Below are 20,141 nucleotides of genomic sequence, written 5' to 3'. Positions count from 1 at the left end.
ATGTAGAAAACCCAGAAAAATCCACAACAAAATTACTAGAGCTAATAAATGAGTACAGCAAAGTAGCAGGCTACAAGATCAACATTCAAAAATCTGTAGCTTTTCTATACACTAGTAATGAACAAGCTGAGGTAGAAATCAAGAAACGAATCCCATTTACAATCGCAACTAAAAGAATAAAATACCTAGGAATAAATTTAACCAAAGAGACAAAAAACCTATATAAAGAAAACTACAAAAAACTGTTAAAAGAAATCACAGAAGACCTAAATAGATGGAAGGGCGTACCGTGTTCATGGATTGGAAGACTAAATATAGTTAAGATGTCAATCCTACCTAAATTGATTTACAGATTCAATGCAATACCAATCAAAATCCCAACAACATATTTTTCAGAAATAGAAAAACCAATAAGCAAATTTATCTGGAAGGGCAGGGTACCCCGAATTGCTAAAAACATCTTGAGGAAAAAAAACAAAGCTGGAGGTCTCGCGCTGCCTGACTTTAAGGCATATTATGAAGCCACAGTGGTCAAAACTGCATGGTATTGGCATGAAGATAGATATATCGACCAATGGAATCGAATAGAGTGCTCAGATATAGACCCTCTCATCTATGGACATTTGATCTTTGATAAGGCAGTCAAGCCAACTCACCTGGGACAGAACAGTCTCTTCAATAAATGGTGCCTAGAGAACTGGATATCCATATGCAAAAGAATGAAAGAAGACCCATCTCTCACACCCTATACAAAAGTTAACTCAAAATGGATCAAAGATCTAAACATTAGGTCTAAGACCATAAAACAGTTAGAGGAAAATGTTGGGAGATATCTTATGGATCTTACAACTGGAGGTGGTTTTATGGACCTTAAACCTAAAGCAAGAGCACTGAAGAAGGAAATAAATAAATGGGAGCTTCTCAAAATTAAACACTTTTGTGCATCAGAGAACTTCATCAAGAAAGTAGAAAGACAGCCTACACAATGGGAGACAATATTTGGAAATGACATATCAGATAAGGGTCTAGTATCCAGAATTTATAAAGAGATTATTCAACTCAACAACAAAAAGACAGCCAACCCAATTACAAAATGGGAAAAAGACTTAAACAGACACCTACCAGAAGAAGAAATACGGATGGCCAAGAGGCACATGAAGAGATGCTCAATGTCCCTGGCCATTAGAGAAATGCAAATCAAAACCACAATGAGATATCATCTCACACCCACCAGAATGGCCATTATCAACAAAACAGAAAATGACAAGTGCTGGAGAGGATGCGGAGAAAGAGGCACACTTATTCACTGTTGGTGGGAATGTCAAAGGGTGCAACCACTGTGGAAGGCAGTTTGGCGGTTCCTCAAAAAGCTGAATATAGAATTGCCATACGACCCAGCAATACCATTGCTAGGTATCTACTCAAAGGACTTAAGGGCAAAGACACAAACGGACATTTGCACACCAATGTTTATAGCAGCGTTATTTACAATTGCAAAGAGATGGAAACAGCCAAAATCTCCATCAACAGAAGAGTGGCTAAACAAACTGTGGTATATACATACGATGGAATATTATGCAGCTTTAAGACAAGATAAACTTGTGAACCATGTAATAACATGGATGGACCTAGAGAATATTATGCTGAGTGAATCCAGCCAAAAACTAAAGGACAAATACTGTATGGTCCCACTGTTGTGAACGGACATTTGAGAATAAACTTGAAATATGTCATTGGTAACAGAGTTCAGCAGGAGTTAGAAACAGGGTAAGACAATGGGTAATTGAAGCTGAAGGGATACAGATTGTGCAACAGGACTAGATACAAAAACTCAAAAATGGACAGCACAATAATACCTAATTGTAAAGTAATCATGTTAAAATACTGAATGAAGCTGCATCTGAGCTATAGGGTTTTTTTTTTGTTTTTGTTTGCTTGTTGGTTTGTTTGTTGTTGTTTTTTACTATTACTACTACTTTTATTTCTTTTCTTTATATTAACATTTTATAGCTTTTTCTGTTGTGTTGCTAGTTCCTCTAAACTGATGCAAATGTACTAAGAAACAATGATCATGCATCTATGTGATGATGTTAAGAATTACTGAGTGCATATGTAGAATGGTATGATTTCTAAATGTTGTGTTAATTTCTTTTTTTTCTTTCCGTTAATAAAAAAAAAAAAAAAAAAAAAAGAAGTATAAGAAAGAACATCTCTGTGTGGAGGGCTGATGCGTTAGGTGGAAGGTATTAAGGATAATTTTCCTTTCTTCTCTGAGATCCATTATTGTCATCAGAACGTCTTTGCAGTCCTTATTTTGAAGTATTTATGGGGTAATAATGAAATTCAAAATGTTAAGATTGTCACAGGTCCTTCTTCCACTTGAACTGAGTGATATTAAAGCTTTTAAGTCCCTTGAGTAGGGTGGGGGCTTGATAAGCCCTTACTTCTTCCCCCCAAACACAAATAGCATTTTTCTGTGCATGTTTCTGACCAGAGGTCCCTTCATCCTGAACTGATCGGTTTCTCCCAAACACGGCAAGTGGGACGCGCTGAAGAAAATGGCTCTGAAGGCAGCGGTGGGGACCACTCGGGGAGCTAGTGATGCTAAGAACATGCAGTCTGTGAGTCGCAGATGCATCTGTCTGCCAGAGGTACTGAGCGGTGCCCTGCTCTCATGCATTATGCATCACGGGTGGCCTGGCACCCTGGGCCAGCCGTGTGGGAGAAGTCTTGCATAAGGAACATCTGATGAACTGATTGGAATGTCAAAATGTCATTAAGGATAAATTAATGGATGTGTTACTTTGGCTGTAAGAGGCAGTGCCAGCAAGACAACAGGCAGCCGGCGGGCTGTTCTCCAGCCCAAGACAGACGGCGTTTGCAATGGAGATTCATGGTCTTTATGCAACGTGAGGTGCTTTGCAGGGAGAAGAATAAACAGAAATGCTCCAGCACTTAAACGCTGTAAAATCACAAGCATGAGATAAATTAATTAGTGTACACTAGGAAGGCGGCTGGTCTGTCTGCACTCCTGGGGAAAGCTAGAATGGATGGCACTGGGCTAGAGATGACGGGCCCAACACCAGCCTCCTAAAGAAAGCAATTGAATTTAATGTGCAATCATAAACTGCAGCTGATGGAAAGATAAGTCTGGTCTGCATTTGTTTTTTCAGGGATACCATTTCTGTCTATTGCTTCAGATTGTTGGCGCTCACAAGTCAAGGTCTTAGGGAACCAGGGAGAATTGGGAACTGCCGCCACCTGCTCATAATGCTATGGGGATATATTAGAGTATCTCAGCCCAGGGGTCCATGGCTCAGGAAAATCTGATTTCCCCTGTGGCCTCCTAGATAGGTGGTGGACCCTTCTCCTGTGATGGGAGGCTCACTTCCTCACACTCAGCCTGGTCCGTTAGACAGCCATTGCTAGAAGGTTCTTTGTTAGGCTGATCTGGCATCTTCCTCCTTGCGACTTAACAACAACTACAACAATTGTTCCTGCTTATTGAGCACTTCCTAGGTGCCAGGCACTGTACTCTGTCCAAGTGACATCTTTAAGGTGGGTGGTGATGGTTCAGTTTTCCACATGGCTGCCATCAAGGGGTCTGCTAGGACTGGAGGATCTGCTTCTAAGCTCCCTCCTATGGGTGTTTGCAGTTCTTCTTAACATAGGCTACTCCTCAGGGTTGTCCTCTACCATCCCCATTTACAGTGTGGGAAACTGAAGATCAGAGAGGGTGAGAGACATGCTCAAGGTCACACAGCGGGTATATGGCAGAGCCAGGATTCCAACCTAGGACTGCCTGAGGTCAGGGCTTGACATTTAACTGGCACATAATTCTAAGTCCAGAAACTTCCACTCACTGAGTGGAGTCTAGCTATTAGAGCCACACAGAATATGAAAAGAGAAGATAGATGGAAACTAACATTTGAAGAACTTTGGTAAATACCTGGCCTGGGTGAGTTTAACCCCTTTTTCATATAACAGTCCTTTCATGCCATTAGTTGTTACTTCCCAACTGAGACTTCTCTTTTCTTGTCTTCTTTTTAGTTCTACTGCACACTGATTTTTTTCAATATACAAAAATCAGTTTTATTCCAATATATTAATAATGAACAAATAGAATAGGAAATTTTAAAAAGTATCATTTATAATAGTATAAAAAAAAATCAGACATTCAGGCATAAATGAACCAAACGTGCACAGGACCTGCATGCTGAAACTACAAAAGGCTGATGGAAGAAATCAAGGCAGCATGCACACACAGGAGGGGCACGCACACAGGAGGGGCACACACACAGGAAGCTCGCGCACACAGGAGGGGCACACACACAGGAAGCGCGTGCACACATGAACGTGACACACCATATTCATAGGCCAGACGACTCAACATTGTCACGATGTCAGTTCTCACCATATCAATCAACAGATTTAACACAAGCCCAATCAAACCCCAGCATGATTTCTTGTAGATATCAACAAGCTGACTTTAAAATGCCATTGTGCACTTATTTTTTTTTAAAAGGCTCCAAACTCCAGCTATCCAGAAAACGAAACCTGAAACTTGTTGTCATGTCAAATATCATAATCTAGGCACACTTTTGGTTAAAGCTATTTCTAGATGTCTCGTACAGCTGAATTTGAATAAAATCCTCTCCATGGGACAATCCTTTTATAAGATGTAGTAGAGAAAAATATTTTAAGACAAAAGTTTACTCTGTAAAAATTAAAGTGGAACACAAGAGGCCTGTTTAAACAACAACAAAAACAACCCAGCCCTATCCTCTCTAAAATCTTTGCCCTTTTTCCTCCAACCCAGATTATAAATTTCAGACCAACTATAAAAGATGAAAAGATGAATGCTCATGCTCCTTTTTCTTTTCCTTCTCCCATTTATACAGGAAGTGTATTTAAAGCAATGGAGTGTTTGGTACAGGTTTGTTTCCCCACTGTAATTTGGGACAAAGTTTATAAAAGTTTCAGGAAAGGACCAGCTCTGGACCCTGTTCACGAATACTCCACCTGGTCTCAGAACTCTAAAATGGCCCTCTCTCTGGGGCAGAAGCCAGAGTCCTGGTCAGTTTTGCTGCAGTATAAGGTAGACTTTTCCAGAATTCTTGCCACACCCAAATCTATGATACGGTCACAGCACCATGATTGTCAACTCCCTGCTCCATGGGCTTCTTTTCCCATACCACCTGCAACCCTGGTTAATTTGCTGAGCCTTTGTTTCCTTAAATTTAATATGATGCTCCCTCCATGGAGTGACTCGAAGATTTCATAAGACAGAATATATGAAAGTATTTTGTAAGCTGGAAAATCCTCAAAGATGTAATAATATAAAGCATAAAATATAATAATGATGACAATGTACTGAAACGTATGTGCCAGCCAAAGAACCAGATGTTGTACATGCATTATGTTATCGTGCTAAATCTCTGCAGCAGTCTTCCAAATATGGATTACTGCCTCCCATTTATAGATGAGGAAAAAGAGGCTCAGACACATTGTTTTAGAAAGTGGCAAAGTCCAAATCTAATCCTTGCTCTTTTTGCTACAATACTGTTTCTGGAATTGGTTATTATTTTCCTCCCCATTCACAGGCATTCAATAAATGCTGTTTAATTCCCTTATGTGATGGCAGATGAGATTATAGAAATATAATTTATTGAGCGACTTGTCTTCAGCTTAGCTGGCTAGAAAACACCTGCATAGTGATAAGTTGAAGCGTACGCTTTACTTCGGATCAGCTATGGATCTCCTGGGAAAACCTCAGAGCCCACATTTGTATGGTTGCTTTGCTGTATAAAGCAGAGGTAAGAAGGAAGATTAGTAGGATATCCCACACTGACCCAATCTGAGCTTAGATTTTTCACTAAAATTTCTCTCGTAGTCACTAGATACCCAAATCATAAATGATGTGGGGAAGGAAAAATAAAGTATAAGGACTCTTTTAGCTTTTGTTCCATTAAAAAAAAAGACATACATTGTTAAGTTGTTTTCTAAAACAAAACAATCCTTCTTTAGTTTTAAGGTTCACTTTAGTTTATAACCTCAATAAAGCCATATTTTCACTCTTTACAAAAATCAAATCGCTCAGTAAGAACAGGGCATTGACCACACTAATCTTTCAATTCTTCCACTTAAAAAGAGATGGTGGTTGTAATATATACACCAATTCCTACCCTCTTAGAATGTTCTGCACAGTGATTTAAAGCCGCTGGAACGAAAAATTGCTCTGGAAATCAGCTTAGCTCCATTGCTATGTGAGAAGGGGCCAATGTTCTTTTATGCCGGTAAAAAGGAGATTTTGATGGGCAGAAGTATTAGGCTCCTTGAGGTTTCACTGATGAAGAAAATGCTTCTGAACCAACATTTCCCAGGAGACTGATCATGGCTGTGGAGTCTATTCCTCATCAATATGAGGAATAAATGTTGTAAGAAGTTAAATACCATATTAAGTGTACGTGGGGCATATTTACCATACATTAATGGCCTCTGCACATATGTGAATAGCATAAGCATTATGCCCATGTCCAAAGAAGAAAGGGACTTCCTCAACTAGCAAACCCTTGGCTTTCTTCCATGGACTTCTGCCCTCCAAACATTATACTCAAAGCCATTTAAATCCGATAAGCTCATGAGGCCAATTTCTCAACCGAGGTCCTGGGCTAAATGGCAAGACTAAGCCTTCATGCCATTCTTTCAAATGTCTTTATTCAATGACTTTGAATTCTTCGACTCTCCCAGATGGGTGGTTCTCGGCCATGGTTTCAGATTAGAGCTTTAAAATATCTAGGCATCACCCCAGGTCAATCACATGAATTTTCCAGCCTTTCTTTATAGGCTGTGACTTGCCTTCCCAGGTCAACATTGGTGCCTCTGGGCTCTGCTCCTAGGAAAGAGGCAACATGGCCCATGGGACTGTCCTGAATAGAGTGACCCCTCTAACATTCTGGGAGCCACACCTCCTTTAAGGCCAGTTTTGGCAGCCACAGACACAGACAACCTGCCTCTCACCCCTATTATTTGGAACTAGCCATGTTTAAACTACCAAAAGTCCCCAAATAATCCTAACAGGAAGAAAATGAAAACAAACCAAAGTTCAGCAGTACGTTTTGAACCATAAGAGAGAATGGGGCTATTGGATTGAATGCGTGGACTTACGGCTAAGACAGAAATCTCCTCTTCATTATCTTCGTTTTCTGACCAGCAGCAGGAGTTAGAGTCTGCCCAATGAAGAGGCTTCCAATTGTGTATAGACTGCAGGAAGGCCTCACCAACCTTTGACTGTCAGTCATGGATCAAGACAAGCAATGCTTCACGAAAGGGGGGACAGTCAGAACACTCAGAGCATGGCTTTGCCATAGAAATGGAAGTTTTATAAACTTCCAAATCATCTCTCTCCTGGTTTATCTACTCAATTCTACCTTTAACCGGAGCCCTTTCTTCCCGCTCATCTACAAAGTAATGTATAAAAATGATGGTTCTTGTGACATCAAAGGGCTTTTCACAGAAGTATCACTAATGTCTTAGCACATAAGAGATTCCATCAGTAAAGAGGGAATGGTAGACAGAGCTTCCCATTTGAATTGAGGGGTTAACAACAACATGAGGTGTTGTAGTAGCTACCGGAAGGAAAATTTTCTATTTTAATATAGTGTAAGAATGTATGGAATCGCATGTCAACATTTCTTAATACTGACTGTTTGGGTGCATCAATGCAGGTCATCAGTACAAGTTGTTCTAATGTGTCAAATACATGTGAATTCAGCTGTTACAATTACTGGATATTTATCTTAACATTGCTAAGAGGGATCTGCTGTAAATGTGACCTCCTCACACTTCCCAAATCTCTAACGTTTAAGAACCTTCCCATAAACTTAAAGTTAGAAGACTTCCAAAGCAAGAGTGACAGCAATCTTTATACTCAGGCTCAGTGAAGTAAACCCAGGACTCTGACGGCATGATCTGGGCACAAGAAACCAGTTGCATGGCATACTCTGCCCATACCTTGGCTTCAGGGGCTGTGTGGGGAATTGAGTAGATAAACCAGGAGAGAGATGATTTGGAAGTTTATAAAACTTCCATTTCTATGGCAAAGCCATGCTCTGAGTGTTCTGACTGTCCCCCCTTTCATGAAGCATTGCTTGTCTTGATCCATGACTGACAGTTAAAGGTTGGTGAGGCCTTCCTGCAGTCTATACACAATTGGAAGCCTCTTCATTGGGCAGACTCTAACTCCTGCTGCCACTGATCAGAAAACGAAGTTAATGCAGAGGAGATTTCTGTCTTGGCCATAAGTCCACTCATTCAATTCAATAGCTCCATTCTCTTTTATGGTTCAAAACGTACTGCTGAACTTTGGTTTGTTTTCATTTTCTTCCTGTTAGGATTATTTGGGAACTTTTGGTAGTTTAAACTCTTTAACCTTTTCCTTGCTGAGTATGAGGACCGCTAATGCTGTTATCAACTTCTTATTCTATGAATACTAACACGGGTTTTCAGTGTTTGTTTGTGTTTATTATTATTAGTTTTGCATGATGCGAATACCTTCTCCAATCAATATTTGTAATATGGTGTTATATATTTGGTAATGATCTTTACTGCTGGGAAGGGCTTTTAAAGATACTGTGATCAAACTGGGTTTCTTTCTTTGATTTCCATGTTTTAAATAAGGCCAGTCATTTATACAAAAGAAAAGCACCTGTCCCTGGGCACATCTTTTGAGGACACAGATCAAAGTAAACTGCATAAGGTTTTTACATCATTTCTGTATGCATTTGATATGTAGAACAGTATCTATTCAAATTTAATCTTTTATTTTCTTGGTAACTTGGAAAGTGTTTGGAACTTTCTTATGGCGTGTATGTAATGGCGTGAAGAATTCCTTCAGAGAAATTAATGTTCCTTTCATTTTTACCCCACTGCAGATTTTCAGCATGGATGTGAAAAGCACTAAAATGATAACTTTGTGTACAAGAAAAAAAAAAAAAGATGGTGTGTGGTTCTGGCCAGAATCTCTAATTGATTCTGACTCTCTCATTCATATCAGCAGGAATGGGTAACAGCAGGGAGAGTTTTTTCTTATATCTACCCAATTGCTTGCAGGGGAAAATTCTTAAAGTTTATGAGTTACCATGTATATTTACCCTACTTTATTCTGTTTAATCAAACACTCCCTATATTTAATTAGCATCAGGTGGTTACAATCACGCTCCCTTTCTCGGATGATCCCGGCCACTGCCATGTTCTGACTCAGGTCTACAATTTAACGAATGAAACAGTTCTCTTGGCACATTATAGATTATTTAATTTCTTAAGGCAATCCCACGAAGTGAGCACTATTATCCCCATCTCACAGATGAGAAAACTGAGACTCAGAAGGCTTAGAATTCATAGCTGCTAAGTGGTGGAACTGGGATTCAAACTTCTTCACTCACTTTTCCCTCCTCCTTACTCCATTGCTTTCCTCTTTTTTCCCTTCCTAATTTTTTTTCCCTAGCATGCCACCTATATAGTTATTAATACATATTAATATAATATATAATGATATATGTAATATAAATATATAATATATTATGTGTGTCTGTACGTATATATGTATATGTGTGTATGTATAATTTCAAGTGTCATTGCTCTAAGGAAACAATTTATATCTTATCCCAAGCACTGCATTAGAACCTTTTCTTCCCTCAAAGCAGTTCAGTGGCTCCCTTCCTTTGTTATGTCTTCCCTGATCCTTTTTCATGCTTTTGTAACATTATTCTATAACAATTTGTTAACATACCTAAATTCCTCTTCAAGCTGTGAAGTCCTTGAAAAAGAGTATTTCTTCTAAATCCTTATATCCTTGACATCTAGCTCAATGTTTGGCACAAAGGAATTGTTCGATAAGTGCTTATGAATGAGAGAACATGCCAATTAAACATCAAAGCTGCTCTAAAATGTGGGCGCTATTACTCCCATTTTACAGATGAGAAACTGAAGTTGAGATGGAGCTAAGTGACACCTAAAACTATGGAGACAGAGTGCTGAGGGCTCTCTCCTGCATAGCACAGACATCTGTCTAATAATATCTTGCTAAATACCTTCAAGCTTAACCAGATGACTAGGTAATAAGTGGGAAAGCACTTTGGAAGAGATAAAGCTCTGTCTGCAAACAAGATGCAATCATTATCAGCAGCAACAGCACGGCAGGGCTTAACTAAAGCACTTCCTTCCATTAAAAGCACTATGCTGAAACACTTAGAAAGGCATTTTCCAGTGTGTGCATCTCAGGATTCTATCTTTGCTTCAGGCCTAGCGGCAAGCTATTTCCACACTGGATGCTTGTTGAAGGCAGTGCTTTTAGAAGTAAACTGAGGGCCTTCCATGGAGACACACAGCTAAAGGGGCACTATGACTGAGTACTTCCTGCCCTGGACCCCGGATCTCTCCTCTGGCTGCTTCAGCAAAAGAGTCTTCCTGGGGCCTTTTCTTTGGCATAACTTGCGCTCTTCAGGCAGGCACTACGTTTGCAGATCCTGGCAGCTCTGGTGTTTAGCAGAGGAACAAGTGAGCAGTGAAACCCTGTGAATGAATGGTTGCCCAAGGAAGGATTTTTTAAAGTTTACTTATCCTCAGGGAACCACCCCCATTGCTTAATATAAAAGTATCCATAGGAACTTGAGCATGTATCAGGGGAGGGTACAAAACATTTTCTAACTCGCTCATCTCCAGTGGCCAAAATGAAGAAAAGGCAATTGGAATCGTTAGGGCAGGGGAACATGGAAGGGAACTGCAACTGGAGCTGCAGAGGCTGTGGCGCCCCCCCCAATCTGACTTCCAGAACTGATGAACCGCCCCTTCTGGACGACATAACTTCCAAAACTAATGAACTGCCCCTACCTGACGTCACCTGACCTCCATCCTTAAAAGCTGACCGTGCCAAAGCCCACACGCACTCATCTCTCTCCATCTTGGGTTCGGTGAGCTATGCCCGGGAGCGCAGCAAATAAAGCACGCCTCACTTAAACTTTCCCGGTCTACATTCTTTCTTTCTCAGTTTTTCGAATCCTAAACCTTTCAGGAATGTCACAGGTTGGGTCACCCAAGAATCAGATTGAGAAGGAGACTGATATGTAGGAGATGTACTGTGGGGTGGGGTGGGGAAGCTTCTGATATCAACGTCTATGGAAAGGAAGGGAAGTTTAGCCATGATGCAGTCTCACCAAGAGTCTCAGCCAACCCTAAGGGAAGCTCTGAAGCTAGGATAACTTTTGTATCCCTTTATCAATCAACTACAAGATGGGAGCTGTCTGGGAAGAGGAGTGACCCTGGGATGCTCTCTATAGCTAGGCGATCCCTGCAGGGGCTGTTGGCTGAGGGCTGTCTCCCAGCAGCCATCCCAGCACCTGGAGGAGTGATGACTTCATTTCTGAAGGGGGCGTCTGGAGAGCATGTAGTAGTGCCACCACAGGAAGTTTTCTCCTACCCACATTTGAGTAGTAGAGAATCCTCCACATTCTTTCTCTTATCTGCTTTCCAAAGTTCAAATGTGCTATCAGAGTAGGAACGTTTAGGACCACAGATAGAAATTTCTAAGTCTCAAGGGATCACTAATATTTGATTCGGGTTGGGGGAGGATCCTTAAAACTTATGCATAAACATCTTTTCTCACCTTTGGAGGGGAAACACTCATTTGATTTTCCCCTGATTAAGGTGACAAGACTCTGGAGTACAGATTCACTCTCTTTGGTATTCATGACTCATGTGTTTAGACTCTGATCCAGTGGAGTAAAACAATAAAGCAGCCGTTTACTCGCAATCTCTATCCAAATCTATTTGTACACATGGTAATAGAGCTCAGTGCATTAATATCTATCTCGCCATGACAGCATTCATTAATTTTATACATTTATAATTGTGACCTGCAAGTACAAATACAACATGTCTAAGCCTAAAACCAATAAAAAACAGTACAAAATAGGTGATCTGAAACTCCCACCACTACCAGAAGCCCAAAGAAATGAAAATGGATGTTAACCAACTTCTACAAGGTGGAATAATATAACTCAATGGGAGAGAAACAAGAATTGGGGGTATCAACCTCACACATACACCTACCTACATGTATTCATCCATTCACGTAATAACACAGTCTTATGATGCCTGATTTGTTCTGGGCACTGAGCTAGTCATTGGGAAATGAAAAATGAGCAATGCACAGGCCTTGTTTATGAGAAGGTGGATGTGCAAATACATCAAGCGCAATATAACCTGAGAAGGGTTCATGCGTGAGTGAGTGAGTGAATGAAAAATGAATGCAAGAGCAAAGTTAAGGGCTCAGTGCTGTGGATATGGTCTGTGGGTGCTGGGGAGGGTCACCTATGTAAAGAGAACAACAGTGCTCCCTTCTTAGAGCTATTGGACACTTACAGGCACCAAGGGGTGTGTGTGGATGGGCGTTCCAGGAACTGCAGGGACTGAAAATGGGGAAGTTACATTGGGGTAATACAAGAATGTCAGGAGAGCAATTCTCAAAGTTAGCATGCATAATAATCTGTGGTGCTTGTTAAAAATACAGATTCCCAGGCAACATTTTCAAAGAGACTGAGCAGATCCGAATGGGGGTGGGGATGGGTGGGGAGGAAGTGCACCCAGGAATCAAAATCCTCATAAAAGTTCTCCCTGTGGCTGAACAGCAGCAGTGACGGTGACCATCTGTGGTTTCCCTTCGTGCTAATTGTCACCTGTCAATATGGTGTTGGCCATCAGCTTTTGGAATTGATATTTATCAATCTTTAAGTGGTTTCCTTTTATTCCTATTCTTTTAAACTTCATTTGTATTTGAAGTGGCAGATGAATTACATAAAATGCTTTTCGAGTATCTCTTAATATTTTATATCCTCTTTAAATGCATTTTGATAATGATATCTGACTTGCAAAAGCTGGTGATATGAAAAGGCATGTGTGTGTTTCGGGAAAAGAGGCAGCCTTTTATTTTGATTGAGGACCTACTAGGTACTCGGTATCTTACAAAGATTATCTTATTGAATCTTTGTATGACCTCTGTGAGATATGTATTTTTAAATCTCTATTTTACGAACCAGAAACTAAGACTCAGAAAAAGTTAAGTGGGTTTTCCAAGGTCACACAGATGCTATAATAGAAGCAACATTTGCCTTAAATTCACAAAAGCAAGAACAGTACAGGGCTTGGGGGGTTATTAGAAAATTGGACTGTTTTCTTTCTCTCTTTTTTTTTTTGCTTGGGCAGGCACAGGAATTGAACCTGGGTCTCCAACACAGCAGGCAAGAACTCTGCCTGCTGAGCCATGGACTGTTTTCTTTTTAAGAACAGATCACTTCCTTGTGGATTTTAACTGTTATTTCAAAATATTTTAATCTCACCTTATTTAATTCATTCCACATATATTGGCTGGGGATCTCCTATGTGTTTTAGGGGTTCCATGGGGAACCAATGCAATGAACAGGAAATATTCTTACAACATATTTGCCCCACTCATGATACAAGAACTGCATTGAGAGTTCAGAGAGATGAGCCGTCTTTGCAGGTGGAGTGAATCAGGGAAGACTTCCTGTAAGAGGCAGTGTTTGATCTGAACCTTGGAAAATGGCAAAAGATTTGAACATGTTGAAATGGAGAGAGAGAGGGAAGTTTATGGGAAAATCTCAGAGGTCCCATGGGGTATTTGCAGAGAAGGACTAGCTCAGGTCATTGTTTTCCATATCTGCGACACTTGCACAAGGCATTTGTCCAGGTTTGAGCGGAGCAGTTCAGTGCCGTTTCTGGCTAGAACCGTTGATAAACATCTTAATGCTTTTTCAAGAACTGCTACATTAGTATGTCTCTGTTGGAAGCAATTATTACGCCCATCACACACTTAGAGGTAAATTAACCCGTGAATACATGCCGGCTCTCACTATTCTTTTAAAAAGCAGACGCTGAAGTTGTTGGGTGGTGCTTTATTGTAGTAATGATAAAAGAAATCCTAGGGAAGCATTTCTTGTCAACTCAGAGTGTGAGGAATAATAGCTGCTATTTCTAGAATACCTACTGTGTGCTAGTCACTCTACATATATACTCTCTCAGTACCTCTCACGACAATGTTGGAAACTCACGGTCATCACCATTTCACAGATGCAAAAACTGGGGCTCAAAATGGTTCCATGATTGTTCGAGGCCAGAACAATCTGACAGACCTGGAAATTGTAAAAAATGGTGACCAAACCCCACACTTTTCTTATTTTTTGTGTGTTCTGGAAAGAGTTGAAGGCCTCCATCCCAAACTCTCTTGTGTCCCTGGTCTCCAGGTCCTATGACCTGTAGCTTTCACTGGGCTATTATTTATCCTGGCCAATAGCCCTCTCTTGGCCGCCTCTCACTCTGACCCCTGAACTACCTCTGATGTGGCAGCCCAGTGCTCTCAGCCTTGACTCTCCTCTGTTCTCTGGTCAATTCCAGAGATTGCACCAAGGGCTCCTTGGCATCCTGAAACAGCTACCTCTCCCTGTGCAAAGCAAGTCTCCAATGTCCATGCCCAGAACTAGGGATTTAAAGACATGCTTGGACTTGCATCCAGGCTCTCTGAAAGCCTGGTTCTGGGCTTTCCAAGCACCTAATCCAGACAGGAGCTCCTTCATCCTCTGAAGAACAGGGTTTGGTGAGAAAAATGAGGGCCTGGGGGTCAGACGTTCCTGGGTTCAAATCCCAGCCCTGATACTGCTGACTATGGCATGAAGCTAAGTCTCAACAACTCAGTCTCACCAAAGGAATGAAATCAACACAATGACATCCCTCCCAGGGCTTAACATAGGAGGTATCAAATGGTAATTCCTTTCAACTTCTGCCCCTGTGTGGGCAGGTACAGGGTGTGCCTCATTCACCTTTGTGTCCATAACTTGAAGCACAGAATGCTGCACATAGTAGGAGCTCAGTCAAGCAGGATGAATCCTGAACCTCATCTTCTAGGGTAGGGACCCACAAACTATGGTCCCTAGTCCAAATACAGCCCATTTCCTGATTTTTAAAATAGTTTTATTTTCTTATTAAAGCATAGCTGTTCTTATTTGTTTTCATGTTATCTCTAGCTGCTTTTGTGTTACAACAGCAGAGTTAAGTGGTTGCTTATGGTCTGCAAAACCACAAATATTTACCATTTGGTTCTTTCCACAAATCCTGGTCTTGGGTATGGGAACTTTCAACATGAGACAGTCCTGGAGAACCTCCTTGATTTTGGAAAAAAAAAAAATCCTCCATTTCTCCCCTATTCACACTTTATAACCTCTTTCCCTTAGCTACTGATTTGCCTTAGCTTTTACAATTACATAACACAATACTTATTTTTCTTATCTATCTTATTTACTTTTTATTTCCCCCACTAAAATGATCCATAAAGGCAGGGATGTTCATCTGTAGTGCTAAGTCCTATATTCCAGACCTTGACCAGCACCTGTACAAGTTGCTTCTCATACTCTAATGTGCACACAAATCCCCTGGACATCTTGTTAAAGTGCAGATTTTGACTCAGGAGGTCTGGAATGGGAGCTGAGATGTTGAATTTCCCATGTTCCCAAGTGTGCTGGTTTGAAGCTATTATGTGCACCAGAAAAGCCACGTCCTTTAATCCTCATTCAATATTGTTGGGTGGGATCTTTTATTATTTCCCAATTGTGGGTGGTAACTTTTGATTAGATGGCTTCCATGGAGACATGGCTCCACCCATTCAAGGTGGGGTTGCCTGCTGGAGCCCTTTAAGAGGGAATCATTTTGGAAAAAGCTTTAGAGCCAACAGAGCCCACACAGTCAGAGACCTTTGAGCAGAAGGAAAACACCCCTGGGGAAGCCTTATAGAATGAGGAGAGAAAGCTAGTAGATGTTGCCATGTGCCCTCCCAGTTGAGAGAACCCCCCAAAACTTCAATGGCCGTTTCTTTGGAGTTAAGGTAGCTTTTTATGGATGCCTTAATTTGGACATTTTCATGGCCACAGAACTGTAAACTTGCAAGTTAATAAATTCCCCTTTAAAAAGCCATTTCCATTTCTGGTATATTGCATTCTGGCAGCTTTTGCAAACTAAAATACAGGCAATGCTGCTGGTCCACAGACTTTGTAGCAAGGGTTAATGTACCGACTCAGGGTCTGTACCTAGGAAGGTGAGCTCTTTTCTATTTTGTTTCCTCCTCTTCATCTCCATACCCTTCTGTCTCAATTCTATGGTCTCAAAGGATCTGCCCCTCCTCCTCTCTCAGGTTGCCCCCTGCTCCCAGGCTTCCAGACCTTCCCTGCTATGGTCACCCCCACCTCCAGTGTATTCATAGTCTGCCTTCTGCACAAGTTCTTCTACTTTACCTGTACAAGTGCCCAGGATTTTTTTTTTAACATGGGCAGGCACCGGGAATTGAACCCGGGTCCTCGGGCTTGGCAGGCAAGCATTCTTACCTGCTGAGCCACCGTGGCCCACCCAGTGCCCAGGACTTTTTGACCCTTCAAGTGGCCAATCTCATGTTTCTCCTCTGACTTCAGGAGCCCAGTGGTTAAAAGGGTGCCCTTCCTCATGGTCCCCATGCAGGGTGTCTTTCTCCCCCAATCTCATGACCTGTAAAGGTGACTTTTGATGGCTGAATCTCAAGGAGTTGCCCACCTCCTCCCCTCTGCCCATCCCTCTGCAGCACCTGTTATTGCCGACCAACTCCTCCTTCTGCATTGGCCTTCTCCCTTTGGTTTTCACAGTTCTTCTTCCTCTCAGTTTGTTTGCCAGTTTCCTCCTCTGAGTCTTTAACCATGGTCAGTGTCTCGGCCTCTGCCCTTAGCCCTCTCTGTTCTCCCTCTACTCTTTCACCAAGCCTGATCTCATCCACTCCATGTTCTCACCTGCCACCTGTCAGAGGAAGTCCTCAAGGATGCTTTTCCCTCCCAAACTCTACTTTTGCATTTCCAAGTTTCTAAGGGAGATTTTAGCATGAGAGCCCCTGCAGCTCATCATCCAGGGTCATGCTCATTCTCTTTGCTATAACCCATTTCTTCCCCCAGAGGTCTCTCTACTTCCAAGATAATCCACTCTCCATCCTATCCAATGCTGGCTGGCTTTAAGTGAATGACTTACCTTCTCTGTACTCATTTCCTTCTCACTAAATAGGGACCAATTGAAAGGCCCTTATTTAACATTGTGCCTCAGATGACATGCATTTGCACATTCCATCTCTTATACCCCCACGCTGTTCACCTTTGATTTTTCCAGTGTCTGGCAAAATACACAATATAATGCAACTATCCAAAGACAATCACGTGTACGCTGGCCAACAGACCAAAAGGGTGAGGTGCCCGAGGGTGTGATGGGTCACTGCAACATATCCTTTTGTCCTTCAGGAGCTCCCAAGTCATTACACCTTATGTTTTCATCATGGCAGATATCACAACCTGTAATAACCTTATACTCCCTTGTTCACTTGATTCTGCCTGGTTGCCTGATTAAAAGGTAAACTTCATAAGTGCAGGGGCTATAATGGCTGTTTTCTACCCTGTCTTTAGGGTCTGGCACAGTGCCGGATACAGAGAAGGTACTCAGCTAGTATTTGATGAGTGAAAGAATGAAGACTATTCAGTTCTGGTCTGTAGAGTTGGATCAAAATGGCCCTAGAGATCTTCTGCTATGCCTGCAGAAGCCCTGCAAGGATTAGTACCTTTGGCCAGGAGACAAGTCTAGTGACCAAAGAAACTATCATGCCCTGGGACTGTGGCATCTCCATTTCCCTTTTCCAACATGTCATCTCCTGATGCTACTTCAAAGGATGCCTAACCTGTAACAACCCTGGAGCCTCCTTTGGTATCACACCTCTTCCCCATTGTCAAAGCTTTATGATGATCAGTATCTCTCATGCAGGGTGGACCCAACAGGTGTTCCTTCCATTTTACAATGGAGGACCCTGACCCACAGTCTGCCTCCCCCAACTCTGAACTGCACAAGAAAACTTAGCACACATGTGTGTACACAGGCTTCATGTCCAAGCTCCATCCACTCCTTCTGCAAACAGCTGACCCTCAGTCACACCCTGGACATATGGACCTTCATGCAGGCTTGGGACTGTACAAGCAGCGAATTCCAGGAACCTGGATATCCAGACCATGGTCTAGAAGGGAAATGCCCATTTCCTTGGCTTCATGGATTCCTTGTCCTGTGGTGTGGGATAGGCAACCAGAGGAGCACCAGAGGGAAACTCCAGTGCTTGGAATTATAAGTAGTATTCTAGAAGGTTAAATAATTTGCTGAAGGTCACATGATAAGTAGGCAGCAGAGATAGTAGTCCAGCTGAGATTCTTTCCCTTCCAGGCCCTGTTCTTGTCTCTCCATAGCATGCCTACACCTACTGGGTGTGGCCAAATCAGAAACATGCCCTATTGCTCCATACCTCCATGCCTTGGCAGAAGCTATCCCCTCTGCTCAGAATTCTTGTTTCTCCAGTATCTGGTAGAGACATCTCTAAATATGCTGATAATTGCCCCTTGTTCCATTAAAAAGCTAGTCATTCAACTAAGTGCTTGTAAACCACAGAATGTATGGGTACTTTCCTGCTAATATTTCAGTTATTTGATTTTATGCTAGACTTTAAGGCTTGAGCACAATGAGGGTGGGCTCAAGGTCCTAGTTTCTCTATATCCACAGTGTCTGGAACACAATGTGCATGTTCAATGCATGTTTGTCAAATGAATGAATGAATAAACAAATGAAAGGTATTCTCTAGTACCCCCAGCATTGTTAGTGAGGGAGTTCCTACATAATATGATGGTGATGGTATGAGAATCTTCTTTGCTTAGGGCTTGGTTCCATAGGACTCTGGGCCCAAGAAGTGAGCAGAGAGGATGGGCAGCCTTTGTTGGATCCATCTTCATCTATGAAGGCTTTAGAAGAGGATCACTGGTGGGCATGGCCTTTTCCACAAGGAGCAGGGAGGAGACATGGAGTGGTGGCCAGTCCACTTTATAAGGAGACAGGTGTTCTGAGATTTAACCCACTCTTCTGTCAATTGGGGTGTGATGAGTCTATATAACCTCTTTGGACTTCAATTTCCAAGCCTGGAAAATATATATTAAAAGTGTGGGACTAATTCAGTGGCTTTCTAACTTATCATGAGAGATCAATTTTATGGAGAGTTTCTCCTTTACTTTCAAGTTTTGAAAATGTCTGCTTTAATAATGAAGAGAATAACCACCCTTAAGTAGTAAGTGAAAACAAATTAATAGGCAATCAGCCATGAATAATTCCCAACAAAGTGCACTGATAGCAGAAGATAACTAATGTTGAACACCAAACTGAGATAATTCCAACCCAAAGCAAAGAACTTGGATGTTTGCTTCTGTAAAGCTGGCTCTAGTTAATGTCTACTCTTTCTGAAAGATTGGAAACAGCCAATGAATTCCTCTGAGTCCCCAGGACTACCAGTTCCCCAAGTAGACAAAAATGGGCTCAGAAATTGTTGAGATCTGTGATCCTGCTGTATATCTGCAAGTCTGAAAGAGAATTGGGTCCACATCTTGCTGGAATTGGGGAATTCCTAACTAGATTAAACTAACAGAGGAGAAACAGTCCTTCAAATCTCCAAAAGTAGAAAAAAGAAACGAAGATGACAGAAACATAACAGATTTGAGCAATGGCAGTGCATTTTAAAACATCTACACAAAATAAAAACTCTAGGGCTATGGATGACTTAGACAGAAGTGGATATGAGACACCAACAGACACTTGGTTGGTGCAGGAAATACATGCTACAGGTTCCCTTACAGAGTGTGAAGCAAAGGTAACCCCAGCTCGATACTTACAAGTAATAGGAGTAGGAATAAGCATTTCTTCTATATATTGATGGGCAGTCAGATGAAGGAAATGTCCAAAAAGGGGGGAAAAGAAAAGACAAACAAACAAGAATTAGATTTATATGAAATCTTGATTCTTAGAAATGCACATAGTATTTCAGCATCCCTAAGCTAAAGGAGATGCAGGTTTCCCTATTAAATATTTTAAATGAGAATCAGATACTTTTAGTGGTGGAAGAAATGAGAGAAACCTCTCCTGCGATGGGAAACTCAGCACCTCACACAGGGGTTGTCTAGTCTCATATTGGCTATTTTAGTTGTTTGAAAGTT

General features: G+C 41.6%; 1 protein-coding gene across 10 annotated transcripts in view; it reads right to left on the bottom strand.

Moving 5' to 3' along the window:
- The window catches only part of PTPRT (protein tyrosine phosphatase receptor type T), a 1,205,819-nt gene that overhangs the window by 145,888 nt on the left and 1,039,790 nt on the right, over positions 1–20,141 (bottom strand). For 7 of the 10 annotated variants that reach the window (XM_077168216.1, XM_077168229.1, XM_077168210.1 and 4 more), the window contains one exon: positions 19,821–19,850. The exons of the other annotated variants lie outside the window; for them this stretch is intronic. In XM_077168216.1, the coding sequence (XP_077024331.1) occupies positions 19,821–19,850 (30 nt within the window). The remainder of the gene's footprint in view (positions 1–19,820; positions 19,851–20,141) is intronic. 10 annotated transcript variants of the gene reach the window in all.

The sequence above is a fragment of the Tamandua tetradactyla genome, chromosome 1 (assembly GCF_023851605.1).
Source record: "Tamandua tetradactyla isolate mTamTet1 chromosome 1, mTamTet1.pri, whole genome shotgun sequence".
In the NCBI taxonomy this organism is placed as follows: Eukaryota; Metazoa; Chordata; class Mammalia; order Pilosa; family Myrmecophagidae; genus Tamandua; species Tamandua tetradactyla.
This window is presented reverse-complemented; position numbering and strand designations above follow the sequence as displayed.